Source organism: Antrostomus carolinensis, unplaced genomic scaffold (assembly GCF_000700745.2).
Source record: "Antrostomus carolinensis isolate BGI_N321 unplaced genomic scaffold, ASM70074v2 scaffold18526, whole genome shotgun sequence".
NCBI classification, from domain to species: Eukaryota; Metazoa; Chordata; class Aves; order Caprimulgiformes; family Caprimulgidae; genus Antrostomus; species Antrostomus carolinensis.
Genome location: NW_010321383.1, coordinates 15,696 through 32,486, shown reverse-complemented (window position 1 = coordinate 32,486; position 16,791 = coordinate 15,696). Strand labels below are relative to the sequence as shown.

At 37.2% G+C, this 16,791-nt stretch overlaps 1 protein-coding gene across 1 annotated transcript in view; it reads right to left on the bottom strand.

Annotated features, from left to right (window-relative positions):
• LOC104526462 (aldehyde oxidase) overlaps positions 1-16,791 on the bottom strand; it is a 39,201-nt gene that overhangs the window by 21,612 nt on the left and 798 nt on the right. Inside the window, exons 2-14 of the mRNA XM_029085435.1 lie at positions 16,312-16,369; positions 13,402-13,498; positions 12,108-12,216; positions 11,438-11,564; positions 9,670-9,731; positions 8,978-9,058; positions 8,107-8,187; positions 6,625-6,769; positions 6,362-6,454; positions 4,426-4,577; positions 4,092-4,185; positions 1,470-1,579; positions 430-614 (exon numbers count right to left, since the gene is read on the bottom strand). Of these exons, the coding sequence (XP_028941268.1) occupies positions 430-614; positions 1,470-1,579; positions 4,092-4,185; positions 4,426-4,577; positions 6,362-6,454; positions 6,625-6,769; positions 8,107-8,187; positions 8,978-9,058; positions 9,670-9,731; positions 11,438-11,564; positions 12,108-12,216; positions 13,402-13,498; positions 16,312-16,369 (1,394 nt within the window). The remainder of the gene's footprint in view (positions 1-429; positions 615-1,469; positions 1,580-4,091; positions 4,186-4,425; positions 4,578-6,361; positions 6,455-6,624; positions 6,770-8,106; positions 8,188-8,977; positions 9,059-9,669; positions 9,732-11,437; positions 11,565-12,107; positions 12,217-13,401; positions 13,499-16,311; positions 16,370-16,791) is intronic.

Here is a 16,791-nt window from a genome sequence, read left to right as displayed (position 1 = left end):
GAAAATGTTAAAGCTTGACTTGTGCTCCTAAATTTATTGCGCACATCTGAAGTTCTCAAACTTTGTATATATTAGAGCCAAACTGAAGGACTCAAGAACACTGATACTAGGGGATCATCAGACCTGAGGATACAGCATTATTTATTAAAAGCTTGCATTCAGGTGCACAACTCACTATATTTACTTCATCTACCTATCTCACAGCTCATGTCTTTCTGTACACTTCCCACTGGAGTTGCACCCGTGAGCAGACTCAAAAATGCAACAATCCCGAAAAGTCATCATTAAGGTCTGACCAGATCATTCACATGAAATACATGGCATCAGCCAGGCAAGTGAAATCTTTCCGTACTTCATGCTCCAAGGAAGTACACCCAAGCTCTCAAAGTCTCTTTATTCAGAGATGTAGAGAAGGCAGAGAAATTGTACCTTCCAATGAGTGTCCAACAGGTTTGTTTTGCACAGACTGTGGTTGAGGCAGCACCTCCATAGAAAATGCTTAAATCCTTTATTATGTCTGTACCTTCTTCGAAAAGGACTCTCATCCCAGCATTGGTTATTGGGAGAGCATTTTCCCGTCTTGGTGCTTGTCGAAATGCAGAGACATACTCTCCCTGAACAAGATCAGACAGAAGTAGGTAACCTGCAGACATGTAAGTATCTAAAAGCAGAACTTGTTATTGCATTACATGAAGCAAAAGAATAAAATACTAACAAATTCAACTTCCTGAGCATTCAAGATCATACACTTCCTTCTCTTCATCTTTCAGTAGCTTTGCCATCTTTGATTTTGCTAGCAGCCCATACCCAATCCTCCATCATCTACACAGTTCAGATAACCTAGATTTTTTCATGGTAGATAGCTGGAAGAGAGGGATCTTGTGGAATGGCATTGCATTTATAACAAGACCAAAAGCTTAGAGGCTTTGAAGTATTACCAAACCTCAGAACTCAGATAATATGACCCATAATTCTCTTTTAACATCCCATATCTATTCTCTCAAATGCAATACCAGTTAAAGACTATTCAGTTCAGCAACATTCACAGAAGCACTATGCACATGTCCGTCCAATCCTATCTCATTTTAAGCAAAATCCTCAGGAGATGACAATACTTCACCCGCTTGATGCCAACCATATCACAAGTGAGCAGCCTGCTTTGGTGAGGACTATGGCAGTTGGTCCAAGACCGCTTTCTGTAGGGGGCCTAGACAATTGCTATTGCCCTCATCATTTTAGGGTAAACTTTTGTCTGAATATCACTCTTTATATACCACCAACTACCTGCTGAGTTGTGTTTTTTGGCTGAAACTGGGAGATAGTATGGTACTGACAGGATCCAATGTAAGGAATTCAAAAAGTGAGCAGTAATAGGCTTACTTTAAACATAGGGATTATGCCCCCTCCTGCTCTTTCTTTAATAGTCTTTAACTCTGCATAAAGCAAATCTAATCAAACTAGTAACTTACCTTCCTAGAATGGGGAATATGGACAGAGACTAAGATCTCCTCTGGTGTAATGCTATTGTTACCAACTCCATCTGCAAAAATATCACTCAAAGGAATCTGTCGCTTTCTTCCTAAAAAAATCCCAAGTACAGAAACTTCTGTACAACTGTGCAAATAACATACATCAATCATATTTTAATTGGCAAGAAATACTTTAATAAATAATAACTGCAGAGTTTACATAACAAATTATCAGTAGTATGCTCTATAAATACAAATGACTGCTCCATCTTCCATAGTATCATAACACCAGAGTCCTAAGAAAGTGCCCAGAGATCAATCCTCATTCTGTAATCCTCCCTTCTGCTATTACCATGATGTAGCACTCCTCATTCCTGTCAATCTGTTCCAAATCTCTGCAGCTGCTATCATCACTACCTTTCCTTCTAAAACATAAAGAATGAGTAAAAAGAAATGAATGGGAGAGAATTGCAAAAGTAAAAAAAATTTTGTTGTTGTTGTTCTGAGATTCTGAACACTTCTTAGGAGTCCAGAAGAGAATAAATGCTATTGCCTTTTCCTTTCTCTTTTTGGTAGATTATTCTAAAAGTGACTCTTTGTCATTCTATGATATATGTTATTAAAGACGGGATTTTCAAAAGGGAACAGGTCAAAATTCTGCACGGAACCTAAATCTGTAAGAGCCCTTTGAACAATTAAACTTCATCTATGGTACATTGGGTTTGCCAATATCACCACACAGCTAAGCTAGCAAGCCTTCTGGAAATGCAAAATTTTAAGGCATATAATTGATTCTACTAATTAAACAAGCCTCATTGGCTCAAGGAGTTTTGTTGGTAAGACTGCAACTGTACCAGTAACACAACTGTCAAGTAACATTTTCATTCTGCAAGAACACAGAGGCATAAACATTGCACAGATGGAAATCCACAGTGATTCACCGGTGTGGAATTAAACCACTTGTATTTGACAGATTAAGTTAAAGTGTATTTTTTATTAGTCTTCTGTGTCCTTTGTACTTTTCACATGCTAACTAAGAGCACGCATTTTAAAATAAATTATTTCTTACTACTAGCAATATTTATCTTCCAGTAGCCCTGATTTATCCCAAGACTTTCTGTAACCAGATAATCTTCTGTGCCCTTTTTAATATATGAACCTTTTTAAAAGGTTCATATATTAAAATACTCCTCTTACATTCAATGAAAATGATACTTCCAGACTGGCTGCTTTACAGGAAGACTTTTTTCTTCATGTTTTCATATTACGTATGAGGATGACACTGTAACCTGTTCATCCTAGAATACCATTTAGCATTAAAATGGCATTCCTCAAATATAACTAGTGTAACAGCAAAACTTTAGTAAAGGAATTTTATTTTGCTGAAGTGTGAATCAAAATAATAACTCTGTTAAGAAGGGCAGCACTGATATTTTTGCATTTTTGCCTTTGCAATTACATCCAGAATATACTTGGTTTACATACATAAAGATTATGGTTTAATCCCACCGTTGAGCCTGCCAGGATGTAGGAAGGCACATTTTCTCTTGCACTGTGATCCACTATAAATACTAAGAAATAATAGTGTTTCTGCAACCTTCTTTTCTAGAACAATCCACTTCTCCTATGTTTCACTGACTACTATTTGGTAAAGAAATACGTTAAAAACCTGTGAAAATGCCTAGAAGCCTCTCCCAGCAGTGAAGTTCTGCCAGGTTAACAGAAAGAGATAACAGTCAGTGATCCTATTCATCACTCAAATGAGTAGTCAGATCATTAGAATTGTTAAGAAGTAAATGTTTTTACTTTCATTTGTCAGAACAACATTCTCACAGATACTTTTCCTCTCAATGCCAAACGATGCAGGAAGAAGTACTGGAATTCACACAGCATAAGCTTTTGTGTATTTGTTCCAGGAAATCCTGGCTCAGAAGCAAGACCTTAAAGAATGTGTATTTCAGGGCATTGAGTGGTGTATTACATGGTCTGAAAAGGCAACATGCACCCTGTCTGAATCAAGAGCAAAAAAGTACATAAGCCATCTAGTAGGGAGAGCATGCAGTTCTGGGCCACCAGATAGCTCATGTCTAGCAATAATTTCATCAACTTTCCAATTGTAAGGTAATGCACAAGAAAAGGAGCAGGTAGAGGGGAGTATATATACTGTGATTGAAGGGAACTGAGGAAATGGGCATGGAAAAAGGTGCTGGACCAGTAGCTCCTTTATCAGAAGTAAGTACATGTGAGGAATGAGAAGCCAGAGTGCTTTTCAGGGTCAGAGGGTGATTTAAAACTGGGGCAAAGCATCAATTACAGAAAAAAAACTACCAGGAAGTTGGGGGAGTAGCATACAGCTACTCAGATTGTGAGGTGTTATGAGTGCTTATAGTAATTCACTGCCCACAGAAGTACATGTGATCTGGTTGGTCTAAATGCTTGCCCTTCACATGAGAATTTTTGACATGCTCGTTATTTGCAAATTGCTTTTCTTGCAGATGTGATCTTATATGAGAGTGGGAAAAGTGTTCCTTAAGAAATGCTCAGCTGTTGTTACTTCCCCTCTCCCCATACAATAGGATCCTGTACCTCTGGCACTACTATAGACAGGCTCTCTCCACTTACCTCTTGAAGCCAGATTGAGCATACAGTTGCCAGCTGCCAGAACAGGATTCAAGTCCGAGGTTGACTTTCTACTTATGATGTTTCCACCTAATGACTTGAAAAAAATAATTTATGTCAACCTTTCTCCATCACCTTCACATTTTCATGTTAAGTGACAGTATAATACGCAGACTATATATAAATTTATACATATTGAAAGCTCAAAGGTAATGGATTTATAGAAAAGTCACTGCTAAAAACAAAATTAAAAATGCAAGTTTTATGCGTGGTCAGGAACAATTTCACATTTGTTACAATTTGTTACAATTGTTATTGCAAGTAACACACAACATACAGCAACGTTTCTTATTTGTTCTCCACCCAGAGTTCTTAATTGCTGCAAGACAGCACGGAAAACCTTTGTCTTCTCTTCAGGGCACTCTGAGATTGCGTTTGCCAAGATGTCTTTCACTAGAGAGAGGCTGCAGGCAGCTCCCAGAGTTAATCCTGCAACCAAAAGATTATGAAAGTGTAATGTGTGCATTGCTTTATTGCCTGTGTTTTAAACTATGTTCAGACTGTAGAACTAGGGCTGCTCATGTGGAATACAGGCAGATGTAAGAAGAGGGGCCTTTGCATATTAAAGGCACTGTGACCCTTCAGTTCAGGAGACTGAGGGTACAATTTAATTAAATGATGAAATTGAGCTAATAGCTCACCACTTCTACTAAAAGGGAAACCACTTCTCTGCTTCCAGATGCTCATTCCGACTACTTCCCTTACACCAATTTTGATTGAGTAAATGTTTAGGTGATGTTTCACTCAAATGTGAGTCAGCTTCAAAATGCTTTCAACAAGTCCTTCCTATTTTTAAACATAATTTTCATCCAAATTTTATCTTTCTTTGCATAGGTACTTTCTAGTTATTCTCCTAAGGTACAGGTAGGTAGTATTTGCGAAAAAACTCAGTCTTAACACTGAATATGGTATTCTTTTTCCCACTAGAAAGACAACCTATAACTGTATGTATTTATTTGAATAGTTATAATTATTTTCTTTAAGATTATACTTTATAAAAATTTCAATATTATAAAATGGTAAACAGGGTCTTTCTATTCAAAATCTTTAATAGACTTCATTTATGTAATGTACAAATGTTTTGAATTAACACTGGAATTAAATAAAAAATATTAATCAAAAGATATACAAATGGCTTTTTATTAATAGAGTATAGCAAAACTAAATTTTGTGCATTTAAACCAAAAATTTAAACAAAACATGTTTTGCATTTTAATCCGATTAGAGAGGAAATACTATTTCTGGCTGGTAAACTAAACCACATGTCTCTTGTTTTAGAACTAGTATGTGTCACCTTCTCATAGCTAGATTTTATTTATAGATTAAAAGAAGCAGTAAACATTCTATCTGCTTCCCTTCAATTCCCAACCACTTTTCAGCTAAGAACAAATTAGTCATTGACTAGAACTGGATGACTGATCTGAAATGAAAAAGTTATTCTAAATGCAATGACAGAACTGTCGAATAGTCAACCACTTCAAAAAAAGCAGCTTCAGGCATATAGCAAGTAATTTTCATCAGATATAGGGTTCGATTTTCCTTAAAACTTTTCAGTAAACTTGCACACAGAAATTTATATTTAATTAATTTAGGCTATTATAGTAAGTTTAAATCTATTTCTAGTTGTTTCTTGCAATTTCAATAGAATTCATTTAAAAACTGACACCTAGTTTAACTGAAAAAATATCCATGCTTATCTTAAGTATATAAATCGAGGTATGACATTTTTAATCTACAATAATTAATGCTATCATGATTGAGAACAAGATTAGTTAATGCATATTAGCTATGCCAGTCTAATCACAGCCTTTTTTCTAATGTAGATAAACATTCAACACTGCTAACTCTCTCTGTGGTTCTGTATGGGTCTCTCTCTGCTATACAGCATAACATAGTACAGAGACCACAAAGCAAATATTGCATGACCTAGCACCAGAGCCAGTATTACTAGAATAATTAGCCTTGCACTGTTATGACTAATGCAGTTCAAGATAATATTGCTGGTCAGTACTGCACAGCGTCATGGAGACAAAACTGTATCACACACTGGGACAGTGGCCACAGCCACCCTGACCTGGAAAAGAACCAAGCATGTACCAAGTATGTTTAGGAATGAGTTGCACAGCACTTCACACCTCCAGCACTGTGGAATAGAGCAGCATCCCTTACTACAGACAGACCTCCTATGTCTGAACAAAGTAAAGACTACTGACCGTCATCCGTGCGTTTCACCACATTCAGATCTGGGATCCTTGCAGGAGCAATAACAATTGGATGGAACACGCCTCTAAATTTCATGTCAGGTCCTACCAGATAGGAATACACTTAGACCAAAGACATTTTCCATAATGACAACTCCAACATAGTGGAGAGTAAGCTTAAGGATGAAAATACAAAAAGAATTATAAACATAGCCCCACTTCTCCCATGAACGCTGGAACTATGCCAACAGGAGCCATTCTGATGATGTACACACCCACACTGGTGTTCCCAACCACAAGAGGTGCTTTGGGGTAGGCAGCTTTCAGATCCAGTAATTCATCCAAGCTTACAGGAGAAATCCACTTCATTTGCTCCCCATGAAAAAACAGAGTTCTTTTGGGTTGATTTTCAGCCATTCTCTAATGAGGAAATATGGCAGATTTAAAGATTTAGTTAGACAGGTGCAAGGTCTAACAGACATTAGACTGAAAGTCAAAAGAAGTTCTTAAACAATGTCAGTTCTGTTTCCTTCAAAACTGGACTTAAATGGGACTGTTATGCTGGCTCTTTGCACAGTGGTGAATTTCTAGGCTGCATGGGTGAAACATCTTCAATTAATTCCAAGAGGCTAACAAATAAGACTGATAATAAATAGCCCCCAAGCAAAAAATGCAGGAACAGATCCTGCAGTTGCTGAAATTATTAGAAAAGTTATTAAAAATTCTCAACTCCAGATGTAATGGGATTTCAGAGATATTCAGATGCAGCTGCTTGTCCAATATGACATCATTTTTGCACATCTGATTTAAAGCACTTCAAGAGACACATATGGGGATGTTTGGAACACCTCTCCCTGAAACAATCCACAGCTCCATGCTTCATTTTCCAGGAGAAAAGAATGACAGGGAATACAAGGTCTGTATCCAGCACCAACTCTGCTAGGAGTATTAGCATACTTAGCTTGCTCACCAATGACACTGGCAGCAGCATCCCTTTCTAGATTAAGAATGTATGTGGATGCCTCTGACTGTTCCAGCGCTGTTCACTAATCACTTGGAAGCAGCTTGTGAACTAGTGGTGGTACAAATACACAGTTAAGAGCCCCTGCCCCGCAGCTATCAGCCTTTCTCCATAAGCAGCCAGCTAGTTACAGAGAATTTGGCTTTGAATCTATAGATTGATGATAATGTAAAGCAAACAGCTTTCAGTTTTTCTAGAGTAAATACTGCTGTTAATAATTAAGGATGCCTGACACTTTCCATTCCAGTGTCTTTATTTCAGCTGCTTATATCTTTGTCGTACTTTAATCACCAAGGCTAAACACTCCCTGGTCTGTGTGGCTATCTGAGGTGGACATTTTGAACAGGAAAGACCAACAAAACTGTTAAGCCACAAAATGGGGAAAATGCATTGTTCTGCCAATGTTAAAAATTGTTTGCTATTCTGTTTGCTGAGAAGCATTTGTATCTTCAGGTGCTGCACTGAAAAGCCAGTTTATGTTACTTCTTTGTCTTCTCACCTAATACCTAACTCTGCAACTTCATTTTCCCAATATGATTTTTTTTTTGGTAGGTGAATATGCAATAAGATCACTGGGAGGGGGGGGAAAGGAATATAATTTTGGATTTATATTAAAATTTTATGACATTTCTTCTGATGAATCACTACTAAGCAGGAATTCAGAATGAGTTCAGAACTATGGACTATTAAGGAAAAGACAGAGCTAAAGAATAGCCTATAAGAAGAAAAAAATTACCATTAGTTCTGGAGGAAATATAAGCTCCTGGGTAGGATCTAAAGGCTGGAATTCATCTGTTGAAAATAGTCTGGTAGAAACCTTAAAAAGAAAGAAAACGAGCAAAGACCAAGAATTTTCTCTTATCAATAATTCCATTAAAAGAAAAAAAAAAAAGGTAAAACCAAAAACAAACCATGAGGGTCCTACTGAAGTCAGCAGAAAATCAGTAATTTCATTAGCATTTGGATTTGGTGCTAAATTACCATGCATCATTTGGAGTTGTGACAGAAGTGTTAATAACAGTTTCTCAAAGTAGATCACATATTATTGAAAGAAAATTGAGAACAAAGTCAAATATTCATCTGGATAAGAGGTTTCATATAAAATTACAATCATAACTCTGGTTTTTAAGAGTGTATCAGTTCTTCATACTCAAGGCAACAGTTAGATACCTAAGAGATCAGTGGTTACACCCAATTCATCACTGATCACTGATTTAAGACAGTTCCACATATGCCCTGATTTCTTGGACAATATGATGACTACTTTATGAGTAGAGCTGAGACTATTAATATTACTGAACTTGAAGAACTGCTCAAATCTCAGCTCTGGAGAGCCAAACTACCTCATACCAACTATCTGCCACATCATCACCTTTCTATAGAAATACATATTAGGAATGCTCAATTTTTAGAAATATCTCCAAATTTCTTGCAAGGAATAATAAAATATCTTACCTTACAAATAATATTACATAAGTTGAATAAGGTAGAGGATAAAATTGGCAAAGTATACTGCATTTAGTTTAATTACAAGAAAAAAAGCTATGCAATATTCTTTCTGTAAGTTTTATATCTAAATAGGACAGGTAAAATACTTAAAACCCTACCTTTTCTTCCTGGTCAAACAAATCATCCTCCTGATCCAAGCAACACTTTCCATTTGCTTTTGTTTGACAACAAACAGATTCCTAAAGTAGGAATATCCTATTAGTGAAATATTGCCCAGAATGATAATGAGTTAAAGCCTGCTTAAGCTGATAAGAGTGCCTTTTTATATTTCAATAAAGTTCTAGATGAAGTTTAATAATAAGCTAAATTGGAAGGATTATGTGACAAAAAAGTGATATTAAAAAAAATAACTTAAAATCATTGGATGTTGAAGTCCTTAATACAAAATAATTCATACTATGTGAAATTCAGTTGACCTTGTGAGAGCACACATAGATGGTCTGTACTATTTCTTCCACCCACTGTTCACTCTCCCGATTCTTTCACTGTAGGTTTCTGACATGCTGCATTACATGACAAATTACTAAGAACACTGATCCAAATTCTGCTTTTATTTATGCCAATAAAATACCCACAGTAAAATACATGGAGTTACTTCAGATTACTCTGCATAATCCAGACTGAACACCAAGTTCAGTTTTTGTAATGGGTTAGGCCATCATACACCTTTCTTGGACCTATATCTCTTAACAGAGGAAAGAGATGATCTTAATTAAAATCTTTATAGTTTGTATACATACATTTATACTAATGGGTACAACTTAGTATTCATATCATTGCTACTTCTTACCTTACAGAAGGTTTTACAGGCATCTAGGATTGGCCTATATCCAGTACAGCGGCACAAGTTCCCTGAAAAAAGGAAATAATTAGAAAAAGCTTTGTTCTAAAGCAAGTGGCTTTAAAATGTCATGTCTTTATATGAAGCTTGCATTTTTGAATGTTAGAAGTTTTAGCTCTCTGAAAGACAAAATTGATCTGCAACACAAGACTTAGGACCCTGCAGCTCCTGAGGCTATTTTTTGAAGGGGAGTATGACATACTTGAGAGCTGCACTAGAGGAAATGCTGACTTCAGCTTAGCATGCAGGAGAACAAGAGATTGTACAATGTTCTTCACACACTCAAAATGTTTTTCTCCTTTCCTCTAAGTTATTTCTGATAGTGAAGGTGGTTAGCATTACACCGCCATCTAAGTTCACCTCATAGTAATGGGAAATGCCTTTGGCTCCACTGTGACTCCAGAGCACAACAGATGACAGAAAGCTATTTTACCTTTCCCATAGTGAAGATGGTCTGCAAGGATCTACCTTATTTGACTGTTTTATTCCTACCACAAAGGGCTCTCCAATGAGGCTTATGACATTCTCAACTCCAGATGTAATGGGATTTCAGAGATATTCAGATGCAGCTACTTGTCCAATATGACATCATTTTTGCACATCTGATTTAAAGCACTTCAAGAGACACATATGGGGATGTTTGGAACACCTCTCCCTGAAACAATCCACAGCTCCATGCTTCATTTTCCAGGAGAAAAGAATGACAGGGAATACAAGGTCTGTATCCAGCACCAACTCTGCTAGGAAGAGCAATTTGTATAGAGTACATACATACATGTATGCATGTGTACTCACGCAGACATGCACTCACATACTGTGGTGGTGCATTTCTCCCCTCCCTTCTCCTGGGCTGCTTTATGGTCTTAAAAATTGCTATTAAGCCTTGCGCAAAGAGTTTGGTGGTTAAGCATCCCTTGACTGTATCAAAACTTTTGCATAACTAAGGCAAGGATGGCACTGATGGTACCAGGAGTACCAGTTGCCTGGCCAAGGTGGGGAATGAGAGCCAAAATAATTAATCATTTCCTGCTAGCCCTGGAACATAAACTTATCTAACCATAAGTCGGGTAGATCCGTATCAGTGTCACTGGAAATTTGAAAATTCTGGTAATTTCCAACCTGGGTAGTGGCCAAGATGGAAATCTACTAATGCCTAAAGTAAATAATCTTGTGATCCTATAAACAGTGGTCCCAAAGAAGACTCTTTGACCTCTCCTGGACCACAGTGGGCTCCATCCAGCATCTCCCTCTTATGAGACATTTATGCTGAGAAATTTTAAGTCAATGTCTCACTGAACTCGAGGGGAATTTTTAACGGGTATACCTTTGTTTATATATATATATATATTCTCTCTCTCTCTCTGTATATATATATATCTATATCCATATAAGTATATGTATCTCTACGTTCATATCTGTTTCTATATTTTTGTGTGTTTATGATGAGAAACTTTACTGAATTAGTCAATTTTTGTTAGGAATATCATACAATCTACTCAATTTTCCTGTTGTATGTTTTTTCTAGTAACAGAGTGAACCTTGCTATCAAACTCTGCTAAGTCACACTTTTATAAATTCATATTAAAATAACTTTCTCTAATATATTTGTCAGTAATTCTTTGAGTGACCTTAAATCCTTCCACCTGTGACATACACAAAGTATCTGAAGAAAATGGTTCAAGGACATACCCACAAATTAAAAAGTGGCAATATTTACCAGCCAGAGCTGCAATCATCTGCTCTGAAGTTGGTTCTGTGTGGTTTCTGAGCAAAGTGTATATAGACATCACCATTCCAGGAGTGCAGAAACCACACTGGGAGCCATGGCACTTGGCCAGCCGTTCCTGAAATGAAACACCACAAATAGCACTCCTTCCAGTGTACATCACCATTCTAATTAAACCTCTCTTAAACAGGAGATGCTACACTAAATGTCTTCATAGTAAATAAGACATTTTAAGTAAAACAGTTTAAGCAATCTCAAACAAGAATTTGGGTGTGGTGACCAGGCATGTCTTGCTAAGGAAGCTAATTAACCTTCAGTGGACTTCTGTCTTTTTTGCATTCATACTAAAACATCAGCTAATGGGGCATTGTCTAAGAGGCACCATTAGCCCAAAGAGAGCACAAGACTGAGGCACTCCAACAATTCCTACATACCAACTATTTGATCAGGCTGTCAGTATTAAAGCAAGATCCATCATGAGCCAAATCTCATCAGCCTCACTCAACCAACCACCAGCAACTTGTCTTGTCTTCTGTTAACATTTAGCAGGGAGAATGATCATCATCTGAAATTCCCATGCCCTAAAATCACTGCCACTCAAGACAACCCATACAAAGGAAGAAATTAGTAATCCTCTTTCACAGTGATACTGTACTCTCACCTGAACTGGATGAACTCTGGTTTTTGTACTTCCAACACCTTCCACTGTGGTAACTGCTGCACCATACAAGGAGCAAATGGGAAGCAAACATGCATTTGCTGAATAATGTCTTTGGAACATAAAGGAGAATAAATAACACAAATATTATGTTATTATCATAAACATGTATGAATTATTTTGTGGTCAGTCAATACACAGTTTATACTTACAAAGCAGTCATTATCATCATTTGGAATGAGAAGAGAATAAGTTTTATGGAAGGGATCACTTACTAGCTGCGTCTCTTGTCCCCAGTATAAAAACCATATCTATGAGGGACAGTTCTGTGGAATTTATATCTTCCTTAATACTTCAGTCTTTTCTAATTGCCCTCTTGCTTGTTTCTCCTGCCCACAAGCAACTGGTCAAGTGTGTTTTGGGGGACGAAGATGGGGAAGGGAGGGTTGGTGTAGTCATTTGAAGGAAGTAAAGAATTTCTGCTGCAAATTTATAACCAAATTTTTAACCCAAGGGAAATTCTGATGTAAAATAAATATCATTCTAAATAGGGACAACATACAAAAATAAAAATTCTTAAAAGCATTTGATCATTAGCAATAAAATGTTTTGTTTCACTACAGTTGAAATGTTTCTTTTCAAGTGTCATTCTGACTGTTTTAATTTCAGCTCTTATAATAATTTTAAACATCTTTATTTGCATTGCATTTCAATGTAATGCAATTGTCAAAAGGAACAACTGGAACCTTTTAACTTTTTCCCCACCTAGAAAAATATGTAATTGACAATTACATGTTACCATTTAGTAATTTTACTCAAGTTTTCTCAATTTAAAAGTAATTTATTCCAGTTTTAAGCTTAAAGAATCTCTGGTTTTGAGTTTCAAAGTCCTTCCTTTTGCAGGCAGGGTGTAGAGAGGGAGTTCAGTATTAAAGGGCTGATAAGACTCAAACTTTTGCTTGCTCTATCTTCGTATCGGTCATATAACAGAGCTGTAGGTAGGAGGCATGTTCTAGTGGTCAAGGTGTTACAAAGGGTGTCTCCTAAAGACAAAACTCCTTGCAGGAGCTGTCAGCGTATATGAACAAATTAAGCATTTGAGCATCTATTTCAGCAAATTTATAACACAGATGAATGAACACCTTTTTTTTTTTTTCTTTATTAAATGACCCTTCCTTTGGATTCCTTTACTATTAAGTACAGATTTTATAACTTTGTTTTTATAGTTTCATATCTGGAAATTTTATCTACAGTAATAAAATTCTGTCTGGTTTTCAAGATGTTCTCTTAATGATACCGTATCTTCTTCAAAGCTGGCTCATAAGTTGATATCATCACCGTGCAGGCACCACAGCCACCTCCTCCACAGCCATACTTAGTACCTGTAAGATGGACTGAAAATGTTGTCATTAGGGAAAAATCAAGTTTCATTCTGGTCTTTATTCTGCTCAAAATCTTGAGGTCACCTTTTTTCCTGAACTGCTAAGGAACACAGAATTAGTTTGGTATGACAGAATATGTATCAGACCTCTTTCTATACTGGATTAAATTTTTCAGTGAAAACAAGACTGAAATTAAGGAATGACATGACCAAAATCCTGTTCCCAAGAAAACAGAAAACTTGATTCTGGTTTCTTTTGGAAGGGGGGTAAATTGGGACAGAAAGAAGAGTGAAAAATAGTTTTTCAAGTGAAAATATGAAAAGAAGAAATGTGTAATGGGCAAAATGGCTATATATCTGAAGTTCTAGTGGAAGACTAAGTTTTTCCCAGAAGGCCCAGGATATTAACCTTGCATCTCATCTGAAAGATCACACATATGAGAGAAGTGCTTGTTTCTATGAATCTGAAACTGTGGCCAATCTGAAGTTATGAACTGACAAACAGCCACCAAAAGGAAGATGTTTTACTCCCCATTTCTCCTTCCTCTTCTGTCCTTCCTCTTCCTGACATCACGTGCTCCAAAACCCAAGACCTCTTGCACCAATTCTTTTTCTCACCAGTCCCTTCTATGAGCTGACTAATGATGAGCTGACTAATTAGCAACTGAGTCCCTAATCCAGCTGAAAGCCTCTGTTTTTCCTGGGTGAATTTTCTGCTGGCCTAATGAGTGTAATTAGTATACAGAGAGGTCTAAGGAACTCCACAGCTGGCACAAGCTGCAGGAAGAGAACTGTCTACCAGTAGCTGGGAATGAGGGAGCAGAAACAGGGCTACTTCTTTTCACACCACATCGTCAAAATAAAAAAATGTTTGTCAGTGTAAAGGTTAGCACTCCACCTGCAGTGCTTTGTAAATACATGCTTTGAGATGCATGTATTGTTTTATGGTCTTATCTAATTAAGCTCTACCACTTTTTCCACTGTAAAGTGCTTTATTGAGCTCTTTCACAGACATCCTGACCTGTCAGACAAGGCAAATGCATTTTAAGATACAGTTTCTTCCCTTCTTGCACTTCTATTTACTTGTTAATTTACAACAGGCCTTCCACTTATTAACAGTGGTCTAATGTGCCAATTCCTATGGCATTTAGCCTCAAAATAAAGATGACAGGATGCTTAGAGAGGTATTATACTGTACCTTGCAGTTATAAAACATATTACTGGAAGATGCTGAAGTTCCTCATGCTCACTCAGGCAATAATTTAACATTATAAAGAGTCTGGCAACATCAACATAAGATGTTTCTGTCCTATATTTTTGTTCCCCGACATTAATTTTTGTCTCTTTACCAAAGCTAGCTGTCCCCTAGCTATGTTAACTTGACTGCATGTGGAGGCTTGCTGTGATAAGGATCAGTGCCGCTATCCGGTTAACAAAGTGGTCTGAGTCACAGCTGGGCAGGCACACCTCAGGGAATAGCACACTGTCACACAGGCCTAAGCAACAGAGGGCAGGAATACTACAAGATGACATTTAAACTGTATGGTGGAACCAACTAGCTCCTGAAAAAAAAGTTAATGTTATCCTTATTTTATAAGCAACACCCAACGATACAGAAAGGTTAAGTTATTTTTCAAGGTGTTAGAGCAAGTCAGTGCAGAATCACATTATCTCACTCACCAATACACCAGTAAAGTACAGCTCTTGTGGTAGGGCTGGTACTGAACTACTTAGTGGGTGTAGGTTTCTTCTCCAAAGTAACAAGTGATATGCCACCCTAAATGATTTTATGATTCTACTTTTTATAGTCTGATGGAGTCTGAAGTTGTCCAAATTACTTAAAAATAATTTCATAAGCACCATAACTACAGCAACCTAATCTGCTCCAGACTCCTCCTTACGACTAACAAATATGTTTTGACTTAAGTTTTTCTTTTGAGACAAATATAAACACTCTCTCCCATGTGTACACAGTACATCACTTGCCCTGCGTGGGTATGTTTTGTGAGACAGTCTAGGAAGCTGCAAAAAGGAGATTCTGTTCTTCCCAACATCTGCTCCCTGCTCCTGGCTGCAAGTCCCTACACATGTGTTCAGAATATTACACAACAGCTTCATGAACACTGGAAATAAGCTTGTAGCACAGCAGATTTTGGAAACCTTCTAAGAACAGTTGAAACCAGACACACAGTCAGGCCTCTGAAATGGTGAAGAGAAAGAGAGGAAAAGATCAGAGCAGGTGCTGCACAATTTGTAGCAACTCAGAAAGCCACTGAGCTGTGGACTGAAACCAAGACAGGAGGAAAGAACCTAATTTAACTTTTTTCTGTTCAAAAAACATTCCTGTTAATATTTACTTACTATTAAACCTGTTTTTTTATATTTGAAATCTGTTTGGAGTTCTTATAAGAAAACATAGATTACCTCAAAATTCCAGCAGACTCAGGGTCTCATCACAAGATCTCCCCTCTCCAGGGAGAGAGACTTATACAAAACTTGGAGACTCCTATTCTGTCAAGCTTTATCTACACTGGCCAAAAGGTTCTTAGGTTTCTTTATGGGAGGAGAGAGGAGGAACACAGATAAACACATAGAAATCATGCCTGACAGCATAACTTACTTTGTTTAGGAAACTAGGCTAAGAATACAGCAGCTCACTGAAGAATATTTGACTTAAGAAAGACACATCATTTCATATGGTTGTTTTATCTTAAGGGAGTCATAACTTCCTTAACCTGGTAAATCACATTTTTATAATTTATGAGAATTTTGCCTAAATAAGGCTTTCAAATGAGTGACTTAAGGGAACAGACAAGAAAAGGATACGTCTCTTTCGCAGATAAGACAACAGCATTTGTTCAGGATCAGCATTTTTCTCTATTATCTGCAGTAAGAAACGGAAAACGAGGTTTATCTAAGAAACCAAGGCTTTTCAAAATTCAGGGCACAGACTACACTCCCACAAAGCCAGAACAGAATCCTTTTCTGGCTCCCTCTCTTATAACCAGACTAATTGCCAAAGACCACAGGACAGTTTGGGCTCCTTCTGGAAATTATTTCTCAGATATGTTTGCAGGAAAGAAGTGTCAGGGCACCTTGCAACTACTAAAAATAACTGTGGCTCAGTGAAAGGTCATACTGAGGGAATTCACCTTCAGCCACACTAGGAATAAAAATGTGTGAGAACTTTGCTACAACAGAGGCAGCAGGGAATAAAGAATTAATGATTTGCAGATTTTAGAGTCCCCCTGGCATTTTAACCTACTGGGATGAACACTAGAGGAAGCCTGTAAAGCTATCAGCAGG